This window comes from Silurus meridionalis, chromosome 9 (genome assembly GCF_014805685.1).
Source record: "Silurus meridionalis isolate SWU-2019-XX chromosome 9, ASM1480568v1, whole genome shotgun sequence".
In the NCBI taxonomy this organism is placed as follows: Eukaryota; Metazoa; Chordata; class Actinopteri; order Siluriformes; family Siluridae; genus Silurus; species Silurus meridionalis.
Genome location: NC_060892.1, coordinates 9661827 through 9688989, shown reverse-complemented (window position 1 = coordinate 9688989; position 27163 = coordinate 9661827). Strand labels below are relative to the sequence as shown.

The 27163-nt window shown below is 37.0% G+C and overlaps 2 protein-coding genes across 2 annotated transcripts in view; both read right to left on the bottom strand.

The window, feature by feature from the left end:
- Positions 1-3133, bottom strand: part of lrrk1 (leucine-rich repeat kinase 1) — a 101477-nt gene extending 98344 nt beyond the window's left edge. The window contains exon 1 of the mRNA XM_046857922.1: positions 2898-3133. The gene's annotated coding sequence lies outside the window, so the exon portion shown is untranslated. The remainder of the gene's footprint in view (positions 1-2897) is intronic.
- Positions 3134-6400: 3267 nt separating this feature from the next.
- On the bottom strand, positions 6401-26773 carry aldh1a3 (aldehyde dehydrogenase 1 family, member A3). The gene is made up of 13 exons (XM_046858066.1): positions 26517-26773; positions 26191-26295; positions 24107-24247; positions 20316-20445; positions 18095-18156; positions 15872-16000; positions 14855-14968; positions 14159-14261; positions 9821-10005; positions 9466-9630; positions 8656-8813; positions 7344-7418; positions 6401-7266 (listed from the first exon to the last, which is right to left on the bottom strand). Exons 1-13 carry the CDS (start codon positions 26604-26606, stop codon positions 7191-7193), a joined length of 1533 nt encoding a protein of 510 aa, XP_046714022.1. The 5' UTR covers positions 26607-26773; the 3' UTR covers positions 6401-7190.
- Positions 26774-27163: the final 390 nt, after the last annotated feature.

Here is a 27163-nt window from a genome sequence, read left to right as displayed (position 1 = left end):
AAAGACAGGAGGTGGAGCTGGAGGTAGCAGAGCTGAAGATGTTGAGGTTTTCGTTGGGAGTGAGGAGAATGGACAGGATTAAAAATTAGTTTTTTAGAGGGACAGCGCATGTAGGACGTTTTGGAGACAAGGTGAGGGAGGCGAGATTGAGATGGTTTGGACATGTGCAGAGAAGGGACATGGGGTATATCGGTAGGAGAATGCTGAGGATGGAGCCACCAGGAAGGAGGAAAAGAGGAAGGCCAAAGAGGAGGTTAATAGATGGGGTGAGGGAAGACATGCAGGTAATTGGTTTGAAAGAGGCAGATGAAGAGGACAGGGGGGGTATGGAGACGGATGATTCGCTGTGGCGACCCCTAATGGGTGAAGTCAAAAGAAGAAGAAGAAGATATATAATATATATATTATCTTAACCTATTCTTATCCTTTTTAGTTATACTATACTTAATATTTATTTAATTTTTATCCTTATATTTGAATTTCGGAAGATGCCAACATCTTCATCCTGACAGCTGTTCTCTGGTCTGTTCTCCTCCCAATGAGCAAAAAATACTGCAGCTTACAGACATGACTTATTTATGCTCTGCCTGGAACAATGAAGTCATCAGTCCCTGTAACAAACAGACCAGAGTCTTATTTTTTGCTTCCTACAGTAAGCCATTTGCTAGAAGTTTCAATGAGGCAACAAACATCAGTACAGTCACTACACACTCTCTGTTCCTCTCAACATCATCTCTGGGTAAGAGGTCTTTCTTTGCTCATGCCAGACACAAGTCTTGTAAATCATTCAACAATCCTACCTTATTAATCTCTAAATAAAACATTAGACATGTGTGTTAACTAACAGCCCCATTTTTAGAAGTATCCAGCGTATTCTCTTACATTACAAAAACAAATTAAAATCTGTCCATCATTTGTTGCATGAAATTTAAAATGCAAAAAAGCAAACTATAATTAACAAAGTTCTTGTATTTTAATAGAACGTTTGCAAGTTCTATTTAGAAAACCACAAATGCCGTAGATCAGTTTTTTAATCGATTCCTTGCAGACAGTATGAACTTCACAGAAGTCCATTACATCCTTTCATGTACCATTAAACCAAAGCATGCCACCACAAGGTCAGCATCAGAGACCACCAGACTACTACCAAACTCTGTTATAAACCTTTAAGCAATTTTTAAATCAGTCACAGGTCACCTGTACATCTGTGGTGGCAAGACATGAAGAACCTGGCATTTTCTATAAGCTTTTTATCATATTTTTCATAAGCTGATTAGATGTTTTTAGGTGTTCAGTTGAAATGGCTTTCATTTTATTAAATGTAAAGTCAACAATTGTATTGGGGTTTCCATGGGTGTGTCCACATCACACACACACACACACACACACACACACACACACACACACACACACACACACACACAGCAGAATGACCGAAGGTTGATAGTTTATATAATTTTTTTGTACTTATAAACACTATAGAAAACTATATGGTCTAAAGTATTTGGATGCTTGACCATCAAATCCATAAAGAAGCCCTCCCTCGGAAGGCTACAATATTGTCTTTGGAAACTGAAATCCGAACCTGTTTAAGTTTGGGCATTCCCTATGTGCACAAGGCATGGTCCAGAATGACATGGTTTGAGTTGATTAACTCAAGAACCCTGAACAAAGTCCTGACTGCAACTCAGTAAAAACAAATTTTGATTAAACTGGATGGCTGACTTCACATCAGGTCTCTTTATCCGACTGCAATGCCTTACCTCACTATTACTCTGGTGGCTAAAAAGCAAAATCCCCACAGCCACACTCCAAGTTATCAGGAAAAAACTTTCCCAGAATACCTTAAGTGTTTCAAAACACTCACATTCCTACACCTACGCAAATATTTGTGTGAACATAACAAAAAGCAGCATTCTAATTCACAAGAATTATGATGATTGCCAGTCTTCTGAACTATTGTCATCAGCTACACTAAACTGCTGATTAGGGTTTATGGGTCTTTATGTGCCCTTTCCAGGGAAAAACCAAATGCATAATTAAAGCTCCTAAGATCATTGTAAGATTAAATTTATTAAATAACCAGTCAAATAGTTAGTTAAATAGTCAATAGACAATATTAAATAAAATCAGCCAAGTTTTTCTTCTTCACAGCAGATGTTTCAATAGCAGCAGCTAGAATGTAGAGGAACGCCAATTTTTAGACCTAAACAAAACAAACAAACGAACAAACAACAACAAAAGTGTGGGAATAAGGGCAAATTGTGCACAATGTGCATCATGTTATAATATTAATGATATCCAGTAGTTAGCAGCATGTCTACATCTCTTTAAGTTGCCTATAGTTCTATTGATTCTTAATGGGATCCAGTAGACATAACCAATAGAAGGCAAACAACAAAAAAACAGCAGAAAACAGGGCTCATTACAGTGTATACTAAAACCAAAACAATTCTCATTATAACTATTGCAAACGTGACAGTTTCTATCAGGGTTTCCAGATCATTCAATAAGGTGGAATGAAGGATTATGGGATATCAAGGTTTGTGGTATTACCGGACTTTTGGACTCTTTAGATCGCACTAAGGAATTCTTTAAAATATACAAAGTATATTAAAATAACTCAAGTAAAGGTGGGGGGTAACTTTGTCTCGCGCACAAAGTATAACCAGTCACACTATCCTACTTGACTGAAACAGCGCGTGCGCTTAAACGGAAAACAAAACAAACCCAAGTAAATAAATCGCACCTCTTTCTGTGCAGTTTTATATAGTAAACTGCTGTAATCAACGTGTCAAATCACTGTAATAAATCCTGCTAAAATGCCCGGAGTTCGCGTTTTAAAACTGTAACCCATATTCAGATGCAGAAGTTTGGAGGCAAAGCAGAAGACTTACCGACATTTCACAACGCCATGCCTTCAAACCGCGATTAAAACACACTCGACACAGATTTACAGCTCGGATATGTCCTAAATGCCCGTGTTATGAAATGGAATGAAATTCAGTTCAGCTCCTGCATGCGGATTCACTTCTGCTTCACTTCCTGGTGTTGGTGCAAAGCCCCAGCTTTCCTGTCAACTCAAGCATTCAGGCAGGACCCACAACATGCGAGGATCATGAGCCGGGGAGAATTAACAGGGAAAACAAAACAATTTATACTATCAAATCTTGGCCAGATATATATTAACAACTAGGGCAACAAAATGACCAAAACAATGACAATACCCAGTGAGCACTACAACATGACACTACTGTGTACAAGATTTCAAGTGGTTTTATTGACATTTCAATACAGTACACAGTGCATGAGCAGTCCTCCAAGAACACATGCTGCATAAACTACAGAACTACATGAGAAAAATAAAAGACCTGCACACAACTTCATGAGGCAAAAGCAGAATTATGTGAGAAAACACGGGACTACCAACAGAACTACAAGAAACTACATACAGAGTTACACAAGACAACAAAGAACTACACAGAACTACACAAGACAACACAAACCTATGAGACAACACAGCACTACATGAGACACACTCAAGGCCACGTCTAACAAACTTCTGGCACAGTCTTCAGAGTGCTGCTTTTAAACTCTAGGCTGACCCTTTTCTGCTTGGTATCATGGTCTTGTTTGGTCCCTTACTCAGCCACCATGTAATTATGATTGACGCACAGCTCTGCCTATCGTAGGACCGCAGAGAAAAAAAGTGGGGGCAGAAACACACAAAACAGCACTGACAGGTAATACAACAAAAAACGACATGGGACAAAGTTACATGGGATAATACAGAGCTGCATGAAAAAACATCCACAATATCACAGTTTTACATGAGAGATCACAGAATTACATGAGACTTTACAGACCTACACAAGAAATCAGAGCACTACATGAGACTTCAGTCATACAAGAGGCCTACAGTACATGACGCAGTCATTATTATATGACTATTATTATATACATAACTATAGAAGATTAACGCAAAACTATATAGGATAACACAGAACTGCACGAGGAAACAAAGATATGAGACTACACAGACATACATGAGACTCTGCAGAACTACATGAAACTACACAGACCTACATGAGACTACACAGGCATACATGAGACTACACAGAACTACATGAGACTACACAGACCTACATGAGACTACACAGGCATACATGAGACTACACAGACCTACATGAGACTACACAGACCTACATGAGACCACACAGACCTACATGAGACTACACAGACCTACATGAGACTACACAGGCATACATGAGACTACACAGGCATACATGAGACTATACAGAACTACATGAAACTACACAGACCTACATGAGACTACACAGACCTACATGAAACTACACAGACCTACATGAGACTACACAGACCTACATGAGACTTCACAGGCATACATGAGACTATACAGAACTACATGAAACTACACAGACCTACATGAGACTACACAGGCATACATGAGACTACACAGGCATACATGAGACTAGACAGGCATACATGAGACTACACAGGCATACATGAGACTATGCAGAACTACATGAAACTACATAGGACCAAATTAGAAAATATAGACCTACACTGATCTATTGAGACTAAACAGAACTATTCAAGACTGCAAAGACCTACACAGGGCTAAATAAAATAAATGTGTGCAAGGAGTGTAAGACAGCACAGTAACTATTAAGCCATGACAATAGCTGCAGTGAAGGACTGTTCATCACTGACCAGTACACAGTTCAAGTGTGAAAAATAGTGGAAAAAAACCAACCTAATATAATCAAAATTGCTGTAAATGTAAATATAACATGCTAGTTAGCAAAAAAACTGTTACTGTCACAGTCTGACAATGAGAGCTTAAATGCTTAAATGGTACCTTTTGCCAAACAGCATGAGGGTAAAGTGTAGAAAGTAGAGATGCTGCTGGGCTACATAGCCTAGTCTATCTCTGTATGCTGACTCCCACTACTAAAACAGTTGTTTTTTTGTTGCATTGCTCTCTTGAATTACATTACTGACTATTACATCTTGCTCATTTCTCTGATGCGTTAAACCAAAGAGACCTGAGGGTTCAGCTGATGGTTAAGGGTCTTGCTCAAGGACCACTTGGTTTTAACCACTGAGCTACCACTTCCTCAGACTGCTAATCTGATCGACTGTAGTGGTTCAACACAGCAAACACAATTCACAAAATTCTGTTCATTTATAATTCACAAATACGGGTGCATACTATTTAAATCAAGGCCATATCTAGAACATACAGATTGGTACATAGTAGCATTTGAATTTCATGATGGTTTAAGATTCATAAAAGCTATTGATATCAATACAACCAAACGTAGACTTTCACTAAAACTTCACTCAGGATTATGAAAACATGATAAAAGCATGTCTGTCTTAGTTAGACAAAGCAGTCATCATGGCCCATGTGCATTAAGTTCTCTTTAATTTATTAATCTTTACTAACTGCTCCATCATGGTGGATTTGGAACCTATCCCAGGAACACTAAGTACACCTTGGATTGCAACCCACGCAGTCATGTAGAAAATGTGTGAAATTATAACCCAAATTAAGATGGACCCTGGACTTCAAGCCTATTGTAGAAATTGTTTTACTTTTAAGTCTGTAGTAGGGATTTTGCAACCAACCTTAGATATGTGTACATAAAGAGCTAGTTTTAGTCATTGTAGTGAAAGTAATGTCTGATGCAATCAGCGAGCAAAAGGCATGAATAAGCATTCACACTGTTTGGACATTCAGCATAAACTTAATGGTCAATTTCATTTGTGATAAGTACAGGTTCCTTATCATTCCTTTCTGCAGAACTTGTTGGTTTTTTCCCACCAAAGATCCTTGTTCTGGATTGATGCTATTCATAAAAAAGCGCAACAATATGACATGAGACTGACCCGCTAACTTTTTACACTAATGTATTATACTCTGAAGCAGGTATATACACAGGTATAGCAACTTATCCATTCAAACTGGGTAAGAAATGCTTGATGATGATGCCAATGGACGGAAATAATTAAGATTTTAAAATGAAGTGATGATTTTTGCATAGCTTTTACCCAGAAGTTACTTTCACTGTATGCCTGGGGGATGTAGTAGTTCAGTGTTAAAGGCTCCTGGTTTACAGATCAGAAGGTCGGGGGGGGTTCACTTTGACAGCCCTTGAGCAGCCCTTGACTCTGTGCACTCGGGGGAGGCTGTAACATGGCTGACCATGGACTCTGACTTCAGCTTCCTATATCGCTGGGATATGCGAATTTCCCTGTGGGATCAATAAAGTATTCTTAATAAATAAAAATATCTGAGACCAATATTGACAGGAAAAATAATCAGAAAAACAGCAACTTCGATTAAAGTCTTATTGAAAGGAAAACAACGCTCTTTATAGTTCAAAACCAAAGATTTTATTTAAAAGCTTTAGCATTGTAAATAGCTTTTAAATAGAAAATATTCATTTTAAGAGACAAAGGAAATGTGATGTATATATATTTAACGTTTCGAAATGGACTCCATTTTATCTGCATATACATTCATAAACAAGCAAAAAAAAAAATCTGACCCTTATTTGCTAAATGCTGGTCCATTTACAGAGTCTGGAGAATGATCATCATATGGTTAGATTACTGTAACATTATCAGATAATGAGTAGAGAATTGAGAAATTTTGACAGTGAGAATCTAAATAAACAAATAAATAAATGTTAACCCGGTAGCTCTAAACTTTCCTTACCCTTTAGCTTTATCGAAAAAAATCAAGCAAACTTCATACACCATGCATGTTATTGCATGCTAAATGGCTATGTTTGAAATAGGTTGAAGATTAGATTCATATATATATATATATATATATATATATATATATATATATATATACTGTATATTAAGTTTGTGTCTTCAAATCTTTTGGAGCTTTACAAAAAAAGTCAAAGAGATCCAGATTAAATAAAAAACATTATACAAACATTTGTTTTTCTGTACAAAACATCTATATAGAATGATAAAAGAGGATAAAAAAAACGATACAAGAGCTTGTAGATATATAAGAATTCATTTCAGTATGGAAAACGTAACGTCCATTGTGTAGATCGTTTGATTCCCAGGTTTTCTGAAAGCGCTTTATAACTGGTCGGTGGATGAGAGGGTCACCAGGGTCAGCTCCAAAAGGCGACGTGTTAAATCTTCAGCTGCTCTCCGAGTTTTATAGTGACGGCTTTGACCTCGGTGTACTCTGCCAACGCGTACTCGCCACTGTGCACAAAGTCCCACGATTAGCTACTGAGCAAGGTATTAAAGTGATGAGAGAATGAGAGAATGATTGTACTTACAGCTCTCTACCGTTCCCTGACATCTTGTAGCCACCAAATGGTGACTGGGCATGGAGAGCATTGTAGCAGTTGACCCTGAAGATTAGGAATTAGAATTTTAATACATCAACACCACCATTCTTTTGTAACATACAGTATCTTATGTTAATATAATGCCATGATCTGTCAGAATACTTGATTCTGATTGGCTGGAAGGTGTGATTATTGAAAAGGTTGAAACAGATAGCTCTGTTTTTTGTATGGCATAAAGAGAGTTGAAGATGCTGCGATTTTCATTGGGAGTGACGAAGATGGACAGGATTAGAAATGAATTAATTAGAGGGACTGTGCATGTAGGATGTTTTGGAGACAAGGTGAGAAAAGCCCGATTGAGATGGTCTGGACATTTGCAGAGGAGGGACACGGTGTATATCGGTAGAAAAATGCTGAGGATGGAGCTACCATACAGGAGGATAAAAGGAAGGCCAAAAAGGAAGTTTATAGATGTGGTAAGGGATGGTTGTTTTGAAAGAGGCAGATGTAATAGGCAGAAAAATATGGAGACGGATGGTTTGCTGTGGCGACCCCTAACAGAAGCAGCCGATAGAAGTAGCAGAACATAGCTCACGGTCGAGTAAGTGATTTCTGTCAATTTCCAGTCCGATAGTTCCACAAGTTCCACAAGAGGGCAGTGTCGCACTGAAAACATTATGAACTATCACCTTTAACAGGCTGTTCCCTTATACTGTACTTAATATTTTCTGTTTAAAGGTGCCAGGGTTGTAGTTTTACACCAAATTGGAATAAATTCAGAACAAGTTTATAGTGAGAATAAAGCCATATGGTGCATATGGTGTGTTTCTGTGCCTATGTAAAAAATATTTAGATTCTGTTCAAAGTGAATAAAGGTATGATAATTGGCATAATTGGCTATGATAATAAAAAGGAAGTGTTTTAGACAGCAAATAGCTGGCAACCATGATCCTAATAGAGTTGCTGGTTAGCCCTCATCATTAGTTTCATTATCTTATGATATTTCTTTTGTCAATACAGTGACTTTTTAATAAAACGATACTGTTCTGTCTAGTAGCTAATGAATAGTTAATAAATTTTGGATAATTCTTAACTTGGCTAACCAAAGACATGATTCTTACTGTTTTAACCTTTATGGATTAAATCATTGCTGATGAAGGTATTGGCTGTTGTAAGCAATAAACACATGAAATCTTAACAGTATAAAATGGCTAGATATGCTGGTGTCTGACGTATTTAAAACCCGGCATGTCCCTCCATTTCTGTCTAACGTACATGTGAATGTGATTCGCAGTCTTACCATACAGTTCCAGCCTCCAGTGCAGAGGACACGCTCAGTGCTCGATCTACGCTCCGGGTGAACACGGCCGCCGCAAGGCCGTAGTGGGTGCTGTTTGCCCTGGTGATCACTTCTTCCTCACTTTTAAACTTCAAAATGCACTGAACTGGCCCAAAGATCTACATCAACAACATACATTGTTAATACAATTATAAAGCTGGATTATTGATACAGTGCTCCTTTTATTCATTTAAAGGAGTCAGGAAAGATTACATTATTATATATATATATATATATATATATATATATATATATATATATATATATATATATATATATATATATATATATATATATATACATTATAGATATTCAATAGCCAATTAGACAAAGCATAATTATCTGAACACTTCATATTAATTGTTATGCATATTCATATATCATATATACAGTTTATTTCATGTTAAATGTTATTTATGTTATATTAGCAGAATAATGGATTCCTATGTTATATATAAATTATTATTATTGTTAGGTGAAGGAATGGTTGTTAGGTTATTTGAAACAAAATGTTCTATGGTTATGTTTCGATTAATATTAATATGGATTAATATGGGCCTTTCCAGTTTGGGACCTCACAATTGTAACAAAAACAAAATTCAGACACCATATGGCAGGGGTGTCCAATCTTTTCCACAAATTGCCAGTGTGGGTGCAGGTTTTCATTCCAACCAACTCTTACCAGTAGAGGGCAGCCAAATCCAACACTACGTTAAAAATCAAACCTATATGAGCGAGCTGCAATCAGAAGTTTAGACGCAAACGTTTTACCTCCTCTTTTGCCAGCCGCATGTGGTCTTTGACGTCTGAGAAGATGGTGGGCTGCATGAACAGAGTTTTGTCCTTCGTGACATTTCCACCACACTCCAGCTTTGCTCCTTCGCTCTTCCCACTCTCCACCAGCTCCATGATATTATCAAATTGCTGCTGGCTAATCTACACACACAAGCATTCAGTTGAGCACATTAAATAACACAATTTGGTACATGCTGATAGATGGGTCTGTGGGTGTTTCGGGTGTGGCTCTGGAAATATATTAATATATATACAGTTGTATGTATTGAATGATTTTGATGTACATTTATAGGATACTGAGGAAATGAAGAGATATGATAAGGTGTCATACTTGAGGGCCGTGCGTCGTTCGGGGGTCCATTGGGTCACCGGCTACGATTCTCTTAGCACTTTCAATGCTGAGTCTCACAAACTCGTCATACACACTCTCTTCTACAAACACACGTGAGGCAGCGGTGCAGCATTGACCCTGGTTGTAGAATGCACCTTTATGAGCTTCCTGCACTGCTAACTGCACTGCACACACACACACACACACACACACACACACACACACACACACACACACACACACACAGAGTTATTTACAGGTGTTGTTTTTACGGAATGATTGTGAGTTTTCCCAGATGACATTAAAACACCTATTCAATATATAACACATATCGTAATTTTTCTTCCTAACTAGCATATAACTAATGATTATTTTTTCATGTCCTGGTTCCACAGTTAACAATCTTTTCCCTGCACTGGGTTAAAAAAAGACTAAAAGCTTACTATTCCCAACTACAATCTCTACAAATATTGGAGGCCCAATTCTTTTATCATTATAAAAAATAAATAAATTAGGGAATCAAACTCATATTTTGATTATATATTTAAACTTATATTTGCTGCTTTATTAGCTCCAGATGGGTTTTTTTTGTACTGGTTAATGCTAGTTATCACACCTACAGATCTTCTTGTAATTCTCAAGTTCATCAAATAAAAAAATGAACCCCAAAAATGGGAATATTTCCACAACAGGCAGGCATTCATATGTATCAATCAAACTGCACTCTATTCTATTTTACTGCATAGCTTCACCACTGTGTATCATCCTGTGCTATCTTCTCAATGTCAGTAAATGGATTAGAAATGACAATTAACCAAAATGCCCACAAGACAGTAACAACACCCATCAACAGTGGGTTCATTATTTTAAAATAATGACATGACAGTATGACACAATACTGTTGGTTTTCCCCTAGCCAATTGTGCTTCCTGGGAACACAGGCAATTTGCAATGGCGGTATCCGGACACTAGATTCTAGTTCTACTGGCTCTATAACGGTGTGAAATCATGTGGCATGTTTGTCAATGTCATAAACAGCGCTGCTTATGTTTTAACAGTAGACGCAGTGTAAGAGTGCAAATTGTGGTCATAGTTTGCTAATGACATCCTGCCACTGTCCCTGACGCATACATAATAAACTCTTGTCTCACACATGTAGCAAAGAATTCTGTAATTCTTTTCCCACAATTTAGTCCCCTCACCATTTTGCTCCACGGGCTAGATCTACTATATCGTACGACTTCCAACAAATGAAGCTGACACATGCTTCCTGGGAAATGCATTGAAACTGTCCAACAACATCTTTATGAAATGCTATTAATGCATCGCAAGACAGCGGCAGCATATCACAAGCTGAAAGAAAGCAATGTCTGCACAATTCTGCATACATCTAGTGCCGATTTGATTAAAGAGAAAACAGTATGCCATCCTTCCTACTTAGAGATCATGGGCAATATTGTTCTTTATACAGCCGTGGCTGTGGCCTGGGTTTGTGACCCTGTAACCTTGTGACAAAAGACCAAATGCTCCTCTGTTATGCCACTCAAGAACCTCCAGTTTTCTTTATTCTTGACCAAGAGAGAGCAGCTTCTGTTCAGATTAAATCCATTCAGATTGATAACCTTTGGTTTATCTAATACTATATAAAGTCTACAGACAGGGAGGGTTATTTTCAAACTGCCTTAAGATTAAGTTAAGTCAAGTTTATTTCTATAGCGCTTTTCACAATAGACATTGTCTCAAAGCAGCTTTACAGATTTTAAGAAATGAAGGTGAATGATGTGCAAAACTTTTTGTCATATGTGTATGGTGTCTATGGTGTCTCATCTATATAGTTAGCTCAGCTTCAATCATTACCACATACTCCATTTGCAAAGATGAAGCTTGAACTGGAACCCATGAACCATGGTTATCTATGGTGATTTGGGATAGAGGCCATTTAACAATCCCATGAATTCCCATGATAACGCACCTTATTCCCAGTGAGACTCCCATTAAATAACCTGGACATTCTCCAGTGTGGTGCAAATGATTGTTCCTGCTTTTAGAATTTTTTTTTTAATTGCTCACTTTTGTCAAACTTCTATTGTAAGCCATCAGTTCAACCAAGTGTTTCGAAATTCCCTCCTGCTATTCAAAAACCTTTAGCAAAGCCAAGACACGTGCACTTCTTCCACCACATTCATATTACTGTGCCAGAGACCTGCTGTCTTCAGCAGGTGTCTACACTACTCGTTTATCCAAAATTAGTTTTATATCCGCCAGTGAGAATAAAGATCTAGAAACAGTGATAGATACAATCATCTTAATGAAACAGAATATCTGTATTTTTTTTTGTTACTTTGTGCATAAGAATAGGGAAGAGCTTTGTGCAGTATGTTTACAGAGTATGGAATAATTTCAGAAATATCAACCCCTAAGCAATACTAATATTTTCCCAAGCTCGATCTTGAGGCAGAACTAGCCGAAAAACTTTTTAGTGCCCCCTTTGATCACTATACATATTAAATATAATGTCATAAGAACTAATCAGTGTACCATTCATGTGATGAAATATTAAAACATCTTTATCTACTTCGCCTCTTTTAAAACTCCTGACCAGCATAAAAAATGCTAAATAGCAGCTCTTCCTCAAAGGAGAAAAGTGAATTTCACATGCCTGAGATAAATTTGATTAAAAAAAGAGGGATTGTTTTCATAAATGTCTGTCCAGTTCATTGTGAAGTCTTACTCCTGGTTTCAACTTGAGATGATTTCAAGCACTATACAGTATGTCAATATTCTGGTGTAGACGTGGCTTAGGACCACAGTTTGCATTAACAGTCCTGGATTTAGGCACCCATCACCGAACAGCACACCTTAACAATGATGGAACTATAATGAGTGGACATTTGGTGCCACCCAGATGAGCATGGGTTCCCTTTTGAGTCTGGTTCCTCTTAATGTTTCTTCCTCATGCCATCTCATAGAGTTTTTTCTTGCCACAGTTGCCACTGGTTCGCTTATTAGGGATTTAACTTATACAAAACAAACTTATAGGCACTACACTAATACGCGACTTTATAACCTATTTATTTCTGTAAACCCGCTTTGGGACAATGTCCATTATTAAAAGTGATATAAAAATAAAACTGATTGAAATACAAATACATAGATTGACTTAAATTAAATTCGTTTTGCTTTAGTTGAAAAGCTTGTCCTTGCTTGTGCCTTGAAAATTATCTGGCTTGGTTTTGCTTAAAAAATTCTGCATTCACATCCACACCATGTGCAATTGACAGATTTTACACATATTTTGTTGAATACTACACATAGACCAATATGCAATGTAGGCTTTAAGGTAAAATTCTGTAAATGTCAAATTAAACGAATGTATTTTTTTTTTCTTTGAAGCACCATGAATGAATATCATTAAGATCCTCATTCTTATTTTTTAATCAGGCCAAACCCTTTTTAAAAATAATAATATATTTTAAACTCGTATCAGATTTTCACTGATGAACGTTCTTTAATTCATTCATTCAGTTTTTTTTGGAAATGACACAATGGCAGTGAATTCGTTTTTTTGTTTTTTAAAAACTGGACCTCTCGTAGTTTCTCCTGTGGTGTGGCAGATTACTGTATGTGAATAATGGCAAAGTAACAGCTTTTGTTATTTTTTTATTATATATAAAGCTTTATATTAGGTTCCCTGGTGGTCTAGTGGTTAGGCTGCGGCGCTCTCACCGCTGTGGCCCGGGAACCAACCCCAGCCATTAGGGTTGCACAAGCCAGTGCACTCTTAGTGGCGGTCCCAAGCCCGGATAAATAGGGAGGGTTGCGTTAGGAAGGGCATCCAGCGTAAAACATGTGCCAAATCGAACATGCGGATCATGAATACGGATGATCCGCTGTGGCGACCCCTAATGGGAGAAGCCGAAAGAATTAAGCTTCATATTAAAAACAAGTTCAGAGAATTAAATACATGAGGGAACGTAACTACTGGGGGCTTCACAATGCTTACATCCTGTCCTACTGCTTCTAATTATAGTCTGTTAGATTTTTTGTCACTCTACTATATAACTCATATTATATTTACTGAATATGCTTTCAGATGAGTAACTGAATAGTAAACTGAGGCTTTATGCTGTTAACCCTATGGAAGTCTGAATGTGTCATTGATTTGATTTTCCAGTTCTTCATCGACTTGTCATTCATTTTTCGCTCTAGCTACTGAAGTTTGTTTTTGTTTGCATCAAGCCCTTAATGTGCCTCTTATAGCCGGACCCTTCAAATTTTTGTTGGATCTGCTCATCGCTTTTGTGTGACTACAAGGCCATAAAAAACCACATCACTCACAGTCTGAGTCAGCAAACACAATACACGGGTTCTTTCCTCCCAGTTCCAGCGTCACTCTTTTCAGGTTGCTCTTCGCCGCTGCCTCTTTGATCAGCTGACCCACCTGGGCACAAAGAGGGCAGACAATCAAGAGCGCTTACAGTCAACTTTATTGTGGACGTCAGGACATGCTTGTTTGATTTTGTAGATGTGCAAAAAAAAAAAAAAAAAAAAGCCTGGAGGCAAGACTGAAATAAAGTCAAAAGCTTGCATTTCAAATTCAGGCCCTGTATGTCTTAAATGTGTAATGTTTCTGCAAAAGAATAATATTAGAAATAGAATAGAAACACATGAAAAATATATGGAAAAAACTTATTCCCTTTTAAATTTATTATAAAATGGCTTTGATTTATAGACCTATATATCATATAGTCACCACATCAATAAAAAAATATTAAAAAAGCAATTATAACACTGATCATCTAGGAACAACCCTAGAATCTTTCTTTGAGGATCCTAAATCCCAACATGCTTTATAGTTTAGGGGAACTCCTATAAGTGATATGGACAAAAACTTTTACAACACGGTTTCAAAAGAATCAGAGCAGAACCACTTTAGGAAACAAAATTCCTTCAATGAACTCTTATCAGCTAGAATAAGATGATTTTAAAATACAATTTCCATTGCTTTCTCTTTAATAAATTAAGACCTTATACCTCTGTGGACCCGGTGAATGCCACTTTGTCGATGCCCATGTGACTGGCAATGGCTGCCCCGGCTATTGGGCCGAAACCGGGCACAATGTTCACCACTCCAGGAGGAAAGCCGGCCTGTGAACAAAAAGCATCCACTTCAAGGGTTTAGCTAAAAGTCATTAGAAATGCAAAAAAACTTAATCACTTAAAGCTGGGGCATTTCTTTTTCGAAGGCCAAGAACAAACTGATGAATGGGCTACAAGTGATGGTAAAAGAGATGAAAACAAATGACACACATGACAAGTCACGGCCTGCCAGCTCGAAAAATTATCCACACAAAGAAACATCTCCCTTTGAAGCCTTCTAAAGCACTCTCATTCATGCGATTCAAATTCACGACGTGAAATGAATGCTCGGCTACAGGATTAAACAGAAATTTAAGAGGTTGGCGAGTGCTAGGGGTTTTAGTCAACAACAGATAGGCATTTAGACTTGAACTGACAATTATTGTAAAAGAAAACGCATAGTATAGTTGGAGATGAATTAATGCATAATTCCATTTTACACACTCTCTAACCAAAATTCACCTGAATATTAATTTTTAAGGGTCTAGTGTACTTTATGTACATAAACTTGTATACCTAGGGGTACTCTTGAAATGCAAAATCCCATTAACTTTATATTGAACCCTTATTTGGATCGATTGAGATTATTTTTATCTGATAAATATTAGTTGAAGCAGCTGTTCATTATTTATTTAAAATTCAACCATAAAACATTTGTTTTAATGCTGTAATTCATGGTTTATGTAACTAAGCAATAATGAAAATGTTAGATAAGTTAGTAACAGAGTTTTAAACAAAATAAAGTTAAAATATATATTTTCTTGTTATTTATTGGCTAAGAAATTCTTATATTTACACACATATATATATATATATATATATATATATATATATATATATATATATATATATATATATATATATATATATACTGTATATTGATATAATGATTCCAAGTAATTTAAATCTGACCTCCTTGATAAGTGCGCCGACATGGAGGGCTGTCAGCGGAGTCTCCTCAGCCGGCTTGATGACCACTGTGTTTCCACAACACAAGGCTGGGGCAATCTTCCACGTGAACATTAGTAGAGGAAAATTCCACTATAATGATGAAACGGTAAAACAAACAAACAAAAAAAAGTTAGTCTTTTGCATGTCATCAGTTTGTTTCAATTCGTTTTTTGTGCATGAAACATCCAACTAGGTGAAGATTGTAGTAGATCATTTACCCCTAATCCTGTGGAAAGCCACAGACAATGTGTAACTGATAGCCATAGCGTGACATGTTTGATGTCTCAATGCAGATTAGCTCTCTAAACGTCTGTCACTGGAAAAAAGACATCGTTGAGAACGCAGGTAATTCTAGAAATCATGAAAACATGCCAGGCAGATTGTTCACACGGGGGGTGAGGATAGCAGTGGGCATAAGGTCTAGCTCGATCCCACTGAGTCCTATATATACTGTACTGCTGTGAATGTCTTGTTCGAACCTCTTTCACTCTTCAACTGGAGTCAATGAAAGTGGCTGAATTGTGCTTGAGAGAGAACTTCCTGTTTTTATTTTACATGGTGAGTCACACACATTGTGTGCCAGTCGAGCTCTCAGTAATCACCCTTACAGATTTATGATCCAATCTCTCGTGTCTAATGCTAATTTCCCTGTTTTTTTGGAAGAAGATACCATCCTTCTTTTCCAATGCTTCAAATTTAAGTAAGATGAGGATATTTTTCTCCCCCTTTTTCACCATCAAAGTCAGTAACATGATATATACAGTACAGTAGATCAGGATCTGAGTCACTCGGCGGAAAAAAGATCTCATTATACAAACCGCATTTGCTAATTATTATTGTACGCAATGATGGATGTTGTCATTGACGCACAGATTTCTTCACAAAAAAAAAAAAAAAAAACAACCCAGCACAAACAAACCCAAAAGCATTCCATATCCTGCTATGAGAAATGTGGATGTGGTTTTGTCAAATTTAAGATTAAGATTGAGTTACTAGTGAATGGGTGGCATTTTGTTTCATAGCCACAGTGAATGGCACGTGATTGCTATGAAACGAACGCATTTTAAGTGTAAAAGATGCGACGTGGTTACATAACGAAAAGCAAAAATGGCTTTCTGAGTGCCACAGATGTGTGTGTACGTAATATATAATATCCGTATTCATACATTATGAACTATTTTTGATAATGTGTGCGTACAGTGTCATTGTCTCCTATAGCCAACGCCTGCTGAGATTGAATTACAAATCAGTCTAGGAAACGCCCAGACTCATACACAGACACACACACACACACACACACACACACACAGACACACACACACACACACACACACACACACACACACACACACACACACACACACACACACACACACACACACAAACAGGATTAAGGTTCTCTGAAATACTCAAAATAGCTTCTTTTGTCTAGTCTTGAAATAGAACTAGATATTTGTATGCTTTTATAATTCAGGAATGCAATATTTAAAATAAAATGACAATGACACCACTATTAACACAATGTAGGTTAAACAAGGCGGCACAGTGGTGCAACAGGCAGAGCTGCTGCTCTACAGCTCTGAGGGGGTGCATGATTTTGATCCTGATCTCGAAGTTTGGACGTTTGTTATTCCGCCTCCATACATGGGTTTTCTCCATGACTGTAGATTAACCCGAAGCTCTGTATAATTCAGATTTGAGTCCTTGCACCATTATACCTTATTTGAGACCTTTGTTATGATCAAAATCAAACCACTTTATTGATACAAGATTACAGAAAAGTGAACGCTGTAATGACTTTGATCTGCCCAAACCCTGTGCCTTCGCATGTTTAATATATTTTGTGGTTAGGTTTTAGGGCTGGAAAACAAAAATTAATTACATAATAAGTCAGCAAGATGTTTGTCCATTGTTAATATTTTCGCTGGGACATGATTGTGTTGTTTCCTGATGCACAAGGATTTGTCATTACACCAAAGTGCATTACATAAATAAAAATCTAAAGGGCATCTGGATAAAATATCATTATTCTCCGAGGATGACGTTGCATTATGTCGTCCTTAAGGCCTTTGGATTTGCCTAATCAAAGCACCTCCTACGCATCACTTCTAGTTTCCGTCCATCACATACAGATACAATCGTGCTTGTCATTGCTGTGTACAAGTGAAAAACGCACGTACTTACTGGAATGATTGCTCCACACACGCCGACTGGCTCGTGTTTGGTAAAGCACAAGAAATTATCATCTGGTGAGGAACAGAAAAGAGTAAGATTAGCAGAACAGTACACATTCCTTTTATACAGCCTTAAACAATCGTATCCAGACAACCACAGTTCAGATTATTAACATATACAGTGGGTATATACATCCTGACATATTGTGTGTGTGTGTGTGTGTGTGTGTGTGTGTGTGTGTGTGTGTGTGTGTGTGTGTGTGTGTGTGAAGATCAAGCTCAGGTTCCAATGTACAACATTGTTTGACGCCTAACTTTCCCTTTTCTTCCCTCTCTTTCTTTCCAGAGTCAGATATCCTGCCTGAGGTGACATTTTATCACATCTTCACTTGTCTGCTGGTTTGGAGAAGACCCTAAATTACTTAGCACTTCCTCTTTTACACATTGTCAAAGTGAAGAAGTCTAACAGAAGATGTGTCATCACTTTTAAATTGTTTTTCTTTTTTTTTATATATGATACTGCTGATTGTGTCTAATCTGCCCTCTTCGTATTGGGTCATAAAATGAATTGAACGTTCATTACAGTTGTAGCCAACTATATCTATATCTGGAACGCTAGTTAAATAATTTAGCAGTACTTATTCAATTTGGCTATATAAACATTGATATAGAAATATTTATATTAAAAAATTAATTGCTATTGCAAGGATTTGGTCAAACATAACTGCCTTTAGTGTAACTGAGTGAAAAGGAAGTGAATTCCTATAGATAGATAGATTCAAATCATGGACTTATTATAAATGAAAGAAAGAAAAAAATGGAATATAAAGTAATAAATGATTACGTGCGTCTCACTATTTCTTGTATGTACATTCTTATAAAATGTGAACTTTGTATAATTTTCAGTATCAGTGCTATAGTAATGCTGTACAGTATCTGTAATAGTCAAGCTGATATACCGATTTGAATTAAATAATAACTTGGTTAGTTATGTATTTCCCTACTTAAATACAGTACATCAGATAATGATTGTAAACCACAACAATACGCAGCCAAATAAGCTTGATATTTGATTATAGTAACAAAAATACAGAGCGAAGACTATTTCTGTAAAGTTCCAAAGAAACAATATGAGCAAGCAAAATTAAGGATAAGCCGTGCACTGAGCGTTAATGACAGTACCAAAGGTCAGAAAACTTCCCCATTTCTTAACTGTAAAGTAGCAAATAACAAACTGAAGATAAGTGTCAAGTGACTTAACCACCCAAACGGCTTCCTCCTACTCCTAATGTCGTACTGTACACCCACACCACTGTTCTTCTTCTGACACACACACACACACACACACACACACACACACACACACACACACTCAATCACACGTACATGACATTTCACCCCCGCGCGAGTATGAAGGAGCCACGCCTGTTAATCTGCCAAAGACGCCCTCTCCAAGACCTGACCTTCTCGTGTTTCTCTACACTGCAAAGTGTCGGCGGGATTACAGTCTTTGCGACTCCCTTCCCACAATGCTCATCTCAGCCTGGCATCAGCCACAGCGCTCGTTTTCCTGCAAATCTCCCATGTCTGCTTTATCAAAGGTTACAGCTCCATAGCAGATGAGTGGAGTGCTGTAAGGATTTTGAAAAGTAAACCCAAAGTTTTGTTTCTTAAAAGTAGACCACGCCAGAATTGTTGTAATTGTTTGATAGTTGTTGTACACAGTAGGTATAGGGTTTCTTTGTGTCTGTTGATAAATCGATCCAAACCCCCAGGGTGACTGTTTTTCCCTGTCACTGGCACAACCCTCAGAATTAACAGAGACGCTCCCTGTCTGGAGGATGCATCTCTGACCCCCACTTGCTCTGAGAATCATCTGCGGTCGTACCTCACTGATTAGGATCAGAGCCTTTTCCTTTTGCTTTGTGCTCCGAGCCCTTTCGTCTCTGAGCGCTTTATTGAAATCTAATCAAGAGGAAAGGCGAGCAGATTTGTTTTGTCTGTTGGAGCTCCTGGAGTGACAAGAACACTGGAGGAGAGGAAGAATTAGAGAAGGGAGTCGAGATACCACCCAGAGCTAAAGAGGATCCATACACCACGTTTGGCTCGTTTCACTGCAGCAAACTCCGAAATGTTAAACGGGTTACTGCAGTTTCACCGTGATATATCGACAGATGATATGTTCAGGCTTTTCAAAAGAGTTCATGTGAGATTTGTCTTGAAACACTCACCCACTGGCATGGTCTTGCCATGGATCTTATCAGCCCAGCCGGCGTAGTATCGCAGTGTTCTGATGCTTCCTTCCAGATCAACAAAGAATGACTGAAGAAAGGGTTTTCCAGTGTCCATAGTCTCCATGGTCTGTAAATGGAGGATTTAAAAAACAGTAAGTACAAAATGGCTGCTTGACTTAAGATTATTCCTTCTATATCATTCAAAGCAGCACCTGACTTACCTAACTGGAAATGTGGTTGCATGCATCTAAACCAAAATCAAATGTATATGTATGTCATTTTAATATCTTTTATTTCTAATTCTGACTGAGGTACATACAGCAATGGGGGGGTTCTGACAGCAGAACCAGATTCAAATATGATTTAATTAAACAAATTAAAGAAATTCTTCTTTTGCCATTATTAACAAATACTTCAGATCATTCAGATCACAAATGGGTTTTTTTTTTGCCATAATTCACCCAAAATGATGATTATCCCAGACCATCACGTATTTGTAAAAATTAATTTGCTCAGCAAAACTGGTTGGTTTTACTGTTAAATTACTGTTGGCTCAGTTGATCTCTATCACCCCTGTATAATCTGGTCATCTCATTTTTATGAACATATTGAATAAATGGAAATAATATTTTTATAAAGTCAAAATCTCTATTTGCCTCATCCAGGCACTAAAACAGACATATGCATGTAAGTGTAATGTAATGTGCTAAGTGGTTGCTCGTAAACAATCGTTTTTTTTTTTATATGCGACCGAAATGCCAAGTATTTAGTGTTCTCAGGGTCTAAGAAATGAAAATTATAAATTTTATAATAAATTGAATCCCGGGAGATGCCGAACAATGACTGCCATCGGCCTAACTGTCATAAACTTTTCTCGTGAGAGCTATTTTTCTGGCAAAGGAAATCGTTGATGGTGGACAGGATTATGTGTTACAGAGTTGGTTTCTGTGTGTTTTCTCGATATTAATGGCTTTCATATACACTTCCTCGCCACTTTAGTAGAAACACCTATACCCTATGTGGTTATCGGATCAGTTAACTACAATGCATTAAATCATGCAGAGGCAGGCCAAACACTTTACAGTTCATATCAAGCTTCAGAATTGAAAAAGCAAAAAAAAAAACCAGAGACTGAACCATGGTTTTGGTGCCTGGGGTAAATATTTCAGAAACCGGTCTCCTGGGATTTTCACAGAGTGTGGAGCAGTTGTGTTGAGCAGGAAAGCATCTCAGAATGTGCAGTATGTCAATCCTAATTATACCTAAGCTACAGCAGCCACATCAGGATTTAAACTGTACAGTAAACATCCAGTATCAGGAATCTGAGGCTACAGTGGACACAGACTCTATATTACAATTTATTTTATATTACAAGTATTATTTATGATATTTCTAAGTATGTTTTTTTTTTTATTAAGAGCTATACCTAAGAGATTAGTATAAGCAAATCCACCAATGTTGTTACTATGATGTAGAATATAGTAAATATTTCATTATTTCTGCACCTAAAATTTATGTAATAGAATTGTGTTAAAACCTGGTCCTCGCTGTACAAGTGACTAATGATGTATCAATAAGCAGAACAAAACCTAGATTTCCCCTCCTTTTTTTCAGATGGATTATTTTTTTAATTAGCTCTATGGCAATACAGAATTAAGGCATGTTTGGCATTTGCATGCACTCTGGAAATAATCGCATCTCTCCCAGCTGTAAGACATCATCTCAAAGTCCACGCTTTAATTTAATTCAACTTGGCAGTACAAATTAAATCAATATTATAAATATATTAATATTGTATACTGAGAGATTAGGAACTGGACGTGCACAGCGAAATGTGCACTAGGGGAGAACGCGAAATTGCTCATGATGTCATTATGTTTTTTTCTGCCAGTGCCATTGTAAATTCAAAGTTGGCTGCTTTCTGTAATTACACAAAAGTTTGACTAATCATTAAGAACTTGGATAATAATAGTAATAATGATGACAATAATAATAATAAAAACTTTGCAATATACAGAAAAAATATGAATCGTTTATGACAGAACTTAAAGAAACAGTTCAGCCAAAAATGACATGTTCACAATTTCTTCTTATTGCCAGATGTACTCGATCAGCCAGGATATGTTTTGGTATGCTAAGTTTAATACTTTAGAGTTGCACTGCAGCTATTAGGCTAATGCAACTACCCAATAAATCTAGCACATAGAACCTAGTTGTATATTGTGAACTGGAGTTAAAATGCTCTCTAGAAAAAGAGTAACATTTCTCCTGATATTTTTGGACTGCTACCAGTATCAGAATCAGGTAGAACGTGGTATAGGTCACAAAATGTGATGTATAAATTTGGTATCTTACAAGTGCTCCAGCATGATTCTTCTATTTTATAAAATAAATATTTGCACAGTTCTGAACTAGTGACAATCAGTGTTGGATAAAGTACACCATTCCTGTACTCGAGTAAAAGTACAAATTCCCTGTTGTTTATTGCTCCAGTAAAAGTACTTCTTTTACAATCCATTTCAGTAAAAGTACAGAAGTACTTGCTTTTGAATGCACTTAAACATTCAAATTAAAAATACTGATCAATGAGAACAATAGTCAAATAAATGACCCAATTCATAGTTTCATTGTTACAGATGCACAGTGAGAGAACCCATACTCTACACAAACTCTCATTGGAAACATTACGCAATTGATGTATTCACATTTTCTCTGTTGTAAAAAAATACGCTTTTTCATATTAAAATGTAGCGAAATAAAAGTTTTCCAAAATAAAAATACTCTGATTAAAGGAACAGATACTTGAAAATGTACTTGAGAACATGAGCAAGTAAAACTAAGTAAAACTACTTATTACTACTTATTTATTGTTTTCCCTTTTCTTACTACTAAAATACTAAAATAACAGACTTGTCTTTAATTTCTTTTCTCATACCATCCCTTTTAATCTCATAAAACCTACAACATGAAATTCTATTAAATTCAATAAATTCTATTTGTATAGCACTTTTAACAGTGGATGTTGTCCCAAAGCAGCTTTACAGAAACAAATAGAGTACAAATATAAAATTTTAATTTATAACATGACAAATGGCAAGTTGAATTTGATTGGGGAACTTTTTAGGGAATAGCTAATAAATAATTACACCATAATCTATACACATGATTTTACCACTTCAGATTTTCTTCATAACTAAATCCTTCGCATGGGTTACTCTCTGTCTGAAGTTTTGCACGTTCCTCACATTCCCCATTTTTTCCTCTCCAACAATACACACTGGTACATAAACCGGCTTTGATAAGTTGTTCCTAAGTGTGAATGTATGCGTGAAAGTTTGTATTGTGCTCTATAATGGACTACTGTGGGTGTTTGCCTGCCTCGCACCCAGTGTCCAGGGATAGAGCGCTTACTGAAGATGAGATTATTCTAAAATTCTATCAAGGAAAAAAGAAATATGAAAGTAATAAATGATTGACCTACAATGTTAAAAAAACTTCCAAATCTCTATGAACACTTCTAAATATATAACCAATCTTCAGTGTTCAATTAGCAATAACAGTGTTAGTTTGAACATTTGAAGTGAATTTAAGTTAAACTAACACTGTGAAATATAAACACTGTCCTTTTTTTTCTACATGGCATTTTTTTGTTCGTAGCTCCTTTTCTTTCAAAACCAAGCCTCTTTTTTCTCAATGAGCTTTTGACACCTGTGGCAGTGTGTGATAGACGCGCTCAGACAGGCGTGTTAAGCAGCACCGGGGGGAAGCGAACTACTGTTTGCACTCACGGCGAGCAGACTGCGCTCTCTCTCCAGCAGGTCAGCCAGACCATTCAGCAAGCGGCCCCGGCTCGACGCATCCATCCTCCTCCATGCTGAGCCTTGCTTTAACGCTGCTCTCGCTGCCTCCACGGCTTTGTCCACATCAGCCTGGGGGACACAGACCTGTCATATTACAACTTCATTTCTTGTTTTTTGCCACTTGAAAAATAAGGACTTGTGTTTCATTAATTTTGTCTAACCAGAATGGACAGACAGATAGATAGATAGATAGATAGATAGATAGATAGATAGATAGATAGATAGATAGATAGATAGATAGATAGATAGATAGACAGACAGACAGACAGACAGACAGACAGACAGACAGACCAGCCACACCATGTATCAAAATAAACAACTGTATATTTTAATGTTAAAAATACCAATAAATACTTTTACATGGGAGCATGACATTTCTTCGCAAACCTTCCATCAACTGGTCTACAGTCAATTAATCTTCACCGTTACACCGACTGATGATTAAGTAAACAATGTTTAATAGCTGCAGCTTTTCTCTGGCCGAGCCATGCAATAAATCCGACATATGCAACCAGTTAACAGATCAAATATTCACACACAACACATATAATTCCTGTGATCTCCCAGATAAAGGTTCGTTTTAAAGTAACCAACAGTTCAATGCTTAACAGCAAATGACTCATAATTATATCCGGTGTTTTGTAAAGAAAGGCTACTTTGCATCAGCAACACTGACTCAATGACAAACAAGTCATTCATACAGCTAGGATTTGTAACACTGAATCTTGTTTGAGCAGTGCTGATTTTACACACTTATTTACTTTTAAATAATGTTGAATTATCACTACAGGTTTTTCATTGTAAAACAGCATCCAGGGTGATCAAGGAAGGAACATGTATAAAATGAATCTAGCAATCACATCAATGGGTTAAATCTTACAGTCTTAAATTAACAGTGATGAGTAAATACCATCAGCTGCTAAATAAATAAATAGTTTATACACTGCAGTACATCTACAGCATCAAGGCAACTTTTACAGTGACAGGTTAAAATGTGTTGTGAATGAAATAGTGCTGAATTAAGATTCCTAGATGTTAAATTATTTTAAATTAACACTACATCTGTAAAAAAACTAAAAAGTTAATCACAATCCATTGTGTAAGTTACTCTTACATGGTCAAGCTATTATTAAAGATACATTAATATATATTGAAACCTTAAATAAGCATTGCTGAAATAACACTAGGTTGTAAATATTGTAATATATATATAGACACAAATGATAAGTGTTTATTAGCATTAACACTATTGATGTAACTTCTACTCTGAATTAAAAAAACATTCGTACTTCAATGAACATTGCAGATTTAACACTATTGTTAAATGTTTTACACTTTTGAGTTGTAAAACACACATTTTAAAATGTTGTTTCATGCTTATATATAATTATAGTGTTGTATAGGTAAATAACATTGAACAAACACTATAGCGTCAAATAGCACTAAAGAGCATCTGCAATGACACACTGGTTCAAACACTGCATCTTGAAACAGCAATCCTGCATTAACACCTTCAAATTGTGAACCGGTGAATCAACACTGAAAACATGCTGAATTGACACTATTTACAAGCTCAAAAATCATTTCATTTAGAGTGTAGTTTGTGTATCGTTTTCATAGCACCTGCAGTGTTGAAGTACAATTTCAAAGGAAGGCGTTAAATCATAGTCTCTGTATCCAGTATTACTGCTTAAACACCTACACGGTTTAATTCAACAGTGTTGAATTGGCAGTTCTGTTATGTATGTCTGGAGTGTATAAATGAACCTTAAAGTTACACAAATCAAAGAAGACTGAAAATGTTCTTTTAGACACTTGACATGTGAAGGTGAAGAATCATTGTTTATTTTAGGATTTAAAAAATGTATCTAAATCTTGGTGTTTAAGGTTGACGTGCATGAGTTTAGGACTATAATACCGTAGTTAGTGTTATGGAGTAGTCATGGAGTTGTTAGAGCACCTTTATGCACTGAACTTTTTAATGATAGTTGCAATAAAATCGAACAACTTACTTTATCTGCCTCTTGTATGTCACACAGTTTGGCACCTGTCGCAGGGTTGAATGTAGGAAAGGTTTTTCCTTTCACAGAGCAGTGCCACTCGTTATTGATGAAAAGCTGCCATGTGGAAAGAGATCGCTTTATTACATGTGTTTGGTAGGTTATAACGATGTTATAATGATTATATAAATGCATATTATGCTTCCTAGTTATTTAACAGCTGAACATGAATATAGTATGAGTTGTTCTCATTAGTGTGTAATCTGGGGTGTAAGTATATACAGATACAATATTTACAGTACAATAAAATACAGTATAAAAAGTTGTAATCACTTTACCTTGGTGTGTTTGATTTCTGAGATCTTCTGAGGTTGGGGTAAAGTCACATTCTGCGCCTCTCCGTTCTCTGTAATCCCGTTCTGCGCCATGACCCAGCAGCCGGTGTGTGTGAGTGAGTGCGTGTGTGTCTGTGAGTGTGTGAGAGAAAGAAAGACTAAGAGAGAGAGAGCGAGACAGATTGTGTGTTTGTGCAAATGTGTGTATGAGTGTATGTTTGTCTCTAGATGTGTGAGCGCACCTTGTTTGAGTGAATAAGTGAGAGTGCGCTTTTATACGAGCCGTGCGTAAAAAGGTCCTCCCCTTTACGGGTGCGCACTCCGCCCATGCGTCTTCCACGGGAAACCACACACACACACACACGCAAACACACACACACACACACAGTCATACGCACTGCAACCTTTCCTTCACATCAAATGCGATAAACATGCAAAATACGAGAAACTCCATGATCCCAGGAACTGTTTCCGAGAAGCGGACTTTCGCTTTGCGCACGCACAGAGTGGCGTTTAATCAGAAGCCAGGGGCAGGTGCGCTCAGGTTCAGGCTGAATTCTTATCCTAAACTCTCACAGGATAAATATATTATTGATATTTGATCCCAAAATGTGACTTTGTGTGGGGGAAAACATGTTAATGTTATGTAG

Excerpts from the sequence above, each read along its gene's own strand:
- aldh1a3 (XM_046858066.1), bottom strand. The coding sequence starts at position 26,606 with ATGGCGCAGAACGGGATTACAGAGAACGGAGAGGCGCAGAATGTGACT. Across the intron at positions 9,631-9,820 it reads GAACGACGCACGGCCCTCAA|ATTAGCCAGCAGCAATTTGA; the intron begins GTATGACACCTT and ends TTGTGTGTGTAG. Across the intron at positions 7,419-8,655 it reads CTGGAGGCTGGAACTGTATG|GGTCAACTGCTACAATGCTC; the intron begins GTAAGACTGCGA and ends CCTAATCTTCAG.